This window comes from Penaeus japonicus, unplaced genomic scaffold (genome assembly GCF_977035675.1).
Source record: "Penaeus japonicus unplaced genomic scaffold, GWHDUDI00000001_assembly GWHDUDI00000004, whole genome shotgun sequence".
Lineage (NCBI taxonomy): Eukaryota > Metazoa > Arthropoda > Malacostraca > Decapoda > Penaeidae > Penaeus > Penaeus japonicus.
In genome coordinates this window covers 32,473,229-32,475,728 of record NW_028234406.1, presented here as the reverse complement: position 1 = coordinate 32,475,728, position 2,500 = coordinate 32,473,229, and the positions used below count along the sequence as shown (strand labels likewise).

The following is a 2,500-nucleotide window of genomic DNA, read 5'->3' as shown; positions in this document are numbered from 1 at the left end:
TTTGAAATAGCAGTTGTGCAGATTAGCAGTCAGTAAATAGATCTTATTTGTGCAAATATTGAATGCATTCCATGACACATCAATCAAAGCAATATTTATTCTAGGCATATTCACCTAGGCATACTTTACTTTATATTTTCATGATATTTTCATTGCAACAAATGTTACCCTCGCATATTGTGCTTGCATTACAGAAGTAGTGTTTGAAATGGATATCACACAAAACATATTATTTGCTAAAATTTTAAGTTATCACTGTAAATAAACTAAACTTGAGTATTTTATTGTTTTACATGAGTTACCGACTTAGGTTTTCTCTGAAGAGACCACTTGCTGTCCATCAAATGTAAACAAATTCGAACTTATTTCTCTGATTGTGACTATATACTTTAACCCATTCACGCCGGTTGACGTGATAGCACGTATTGTGGTTTTCGCGTCAGACGCCCTGGACGAGCTATGAGGGGAAGCCGTGCGCTCGGGTAGAACGAGTGGGCAACCCAGGCTCGCTGCTTGTGCGCCCGAGAATCTCGAGGTGTTAGGCTTATGTGTTCGAGAACCCCGGTAGTGCGACCGCGCAAAGCCGGAACAGCCACGGCGTGACTGGGTTAATAGCTTTTAATTACTAGTCTACCCCGAGAATTAATATAAAAATACATTCAGTACACTTTTCACTCATTTAAATATTTTTAAATTCTTATAACACTAAGTAAATTCAGTTTCTTACGAGTTAAAAAAGTGAATGTAATCCAAGCCAAAGGATTCAAACAATTATTTATCACCCATTTATCAAAACTACATGTGGTGGTATTTGTTTTACATTTTCATGCATGAACTGGAGTCTTGAAATATATAATGTGCTATCCATTATAATTTTACTTCATTGTTACATAAATATTGCTGTAAATCACCTTTAAAATACTCTTTAAACGGCTGAATGAGACTACATAAAATGAAGATCAAGAAATATTTGGCATTTTTCGCCATCTGGTGATGGTTCGTGCATGCATATTGGCGGTCCTATTGGATAAGTTGGTACACATGTGTGGGTGGAGCTCTTTGGCAATAGAATTGGAAATATGGTAGAAAACGAGTTTTTGGCAATTATTGCAGATTATGGTTTTTATGTGTCAATTGAATCATAGTATTTGCAAGAGATTGTTTAGTACATTTCTGCATCAAATCATAAGAAAGATGTCCTCTAAGCTTTCAATACTGGTTAACAAATAGAGATCCTATCCTGCACAGTTCAAATACCATAGATTCAAAAATAATCTAAACAGTAATTGTACAGAATAAGATTTTCAAGATATGTATTTTATCTAGTTGAAGTCCTATTCACCTTTAAAAGATGTTACTCACTCTGATATCAGTAAGATAAAGAGACAATATGCAAATACCGAAAGGCAGTGTATAATAACACCAAACCACTCACCTCATTTCCCTTAGTCGTTTCACATGTTCCACACACTTATCAGCTGTGTATTGAACTTCTTCCTCTGTGGTAAATCTCCCAATGCCAAACCGAATGGATGAGTGGGCCAGGTCCTCATCTGCTCCAATGGCCCTTAAAACATATGAGGGTTCCAGAGAGGCACTGGTACAAGCTGACCCCGAGGAGAGTGCCACATCCTTCAATGCCATCAGCAAACTTTCACCTATGATAGATGAAACCATACCACATAAACAGAATTCTAAAAACAAGAATTCTGGAAACATACCTCCATAATCTTTTTGTATCTAAGATCTAATACTGCCATTCTCTTAAAACATTTCTTACCTTCTACAAAAGCAAAAGAGAGATTTACACAACCAGGGTATGTGTTTTCTGTGTCACCATTCCTGATGACATTAGGTACTCTTGACACAATGGAGTGAATCAATTTGTCTGAAAGGTTTCTTATATACTGGGAATCATACTCCATCTCCCTCTTTGCAATTTCACATGCTTCACCTAAGCCAACAACAAGGGGTGTTGGCACAGTTCCAGATCTGGAAAGACAGTGAAACAGAGTATCAATTTAGTTCATAATTGGGAATAAATCAAATTTACAAAGAAAAAAAATATATATATATTATTGATGAATAGCTAACAATGAAAGGCTGGAGCTAATTGCCTTGATAATGAAGATGTAAAATGAGGGAATGACAAGAATGATAGATGGGTAAAAAAGAATAGCAATAGCAACAACAGATAATCTTATTGTACATTTTAGAATGGATAGCAATATAGAGAAGGGGTAAATAGCATTACTACAAAATTTGAAAGTCCATGACAAAGAATGGGAGAGAAGGTGAACAACAACTACCTCATGCCACGTTCTTGCCCACCGCCACTCATCAAGGCCTCCACACGTACTCTTGGGCGCCGGCGCACATACAAGCAACCAATGCCCTTAGGCCCATAAATCTTGTGCCCACTGAAAAGCAAGTACATATAAGGGTTACTATCAGCCAAAACAAAAAGCATAAACAAAAATATCAGTTCATTGTTCCAAAC

General features: G+C 36.8%; 1 protein-coding gene across 1 annotated transcript in view; it reads right to left on the bottom strand.

The window, feature by feature from the left end:
• Window positions 1-2,500, bottom strand: part of LOC122253604 (cysteine desulfurase) — a 10,557-nt gene that overhangs the window by 1,136 nt on the left and 6,921 nt on the right. Inside the window, exons 6-8 of the mRNA XM_043016841.2 lie at window positions 2,310-2,420; window positions 1,781-1,992; window positions 1,436-1,658 (exon numbers count right to left, since the gene is read on the bottom strand). Coding sequence (XP_042872775.2) covers window positions 1,436-1,658; window positions 1,781-1,992; window positions 2,310-2,420 — 546 coding nt within the window. The remainder of the gene's footprint in view (window positions 1-1,435; window positions 1,659-1,780; window positions 1,993-2,309; window positions 2,421-2,500) is intronic.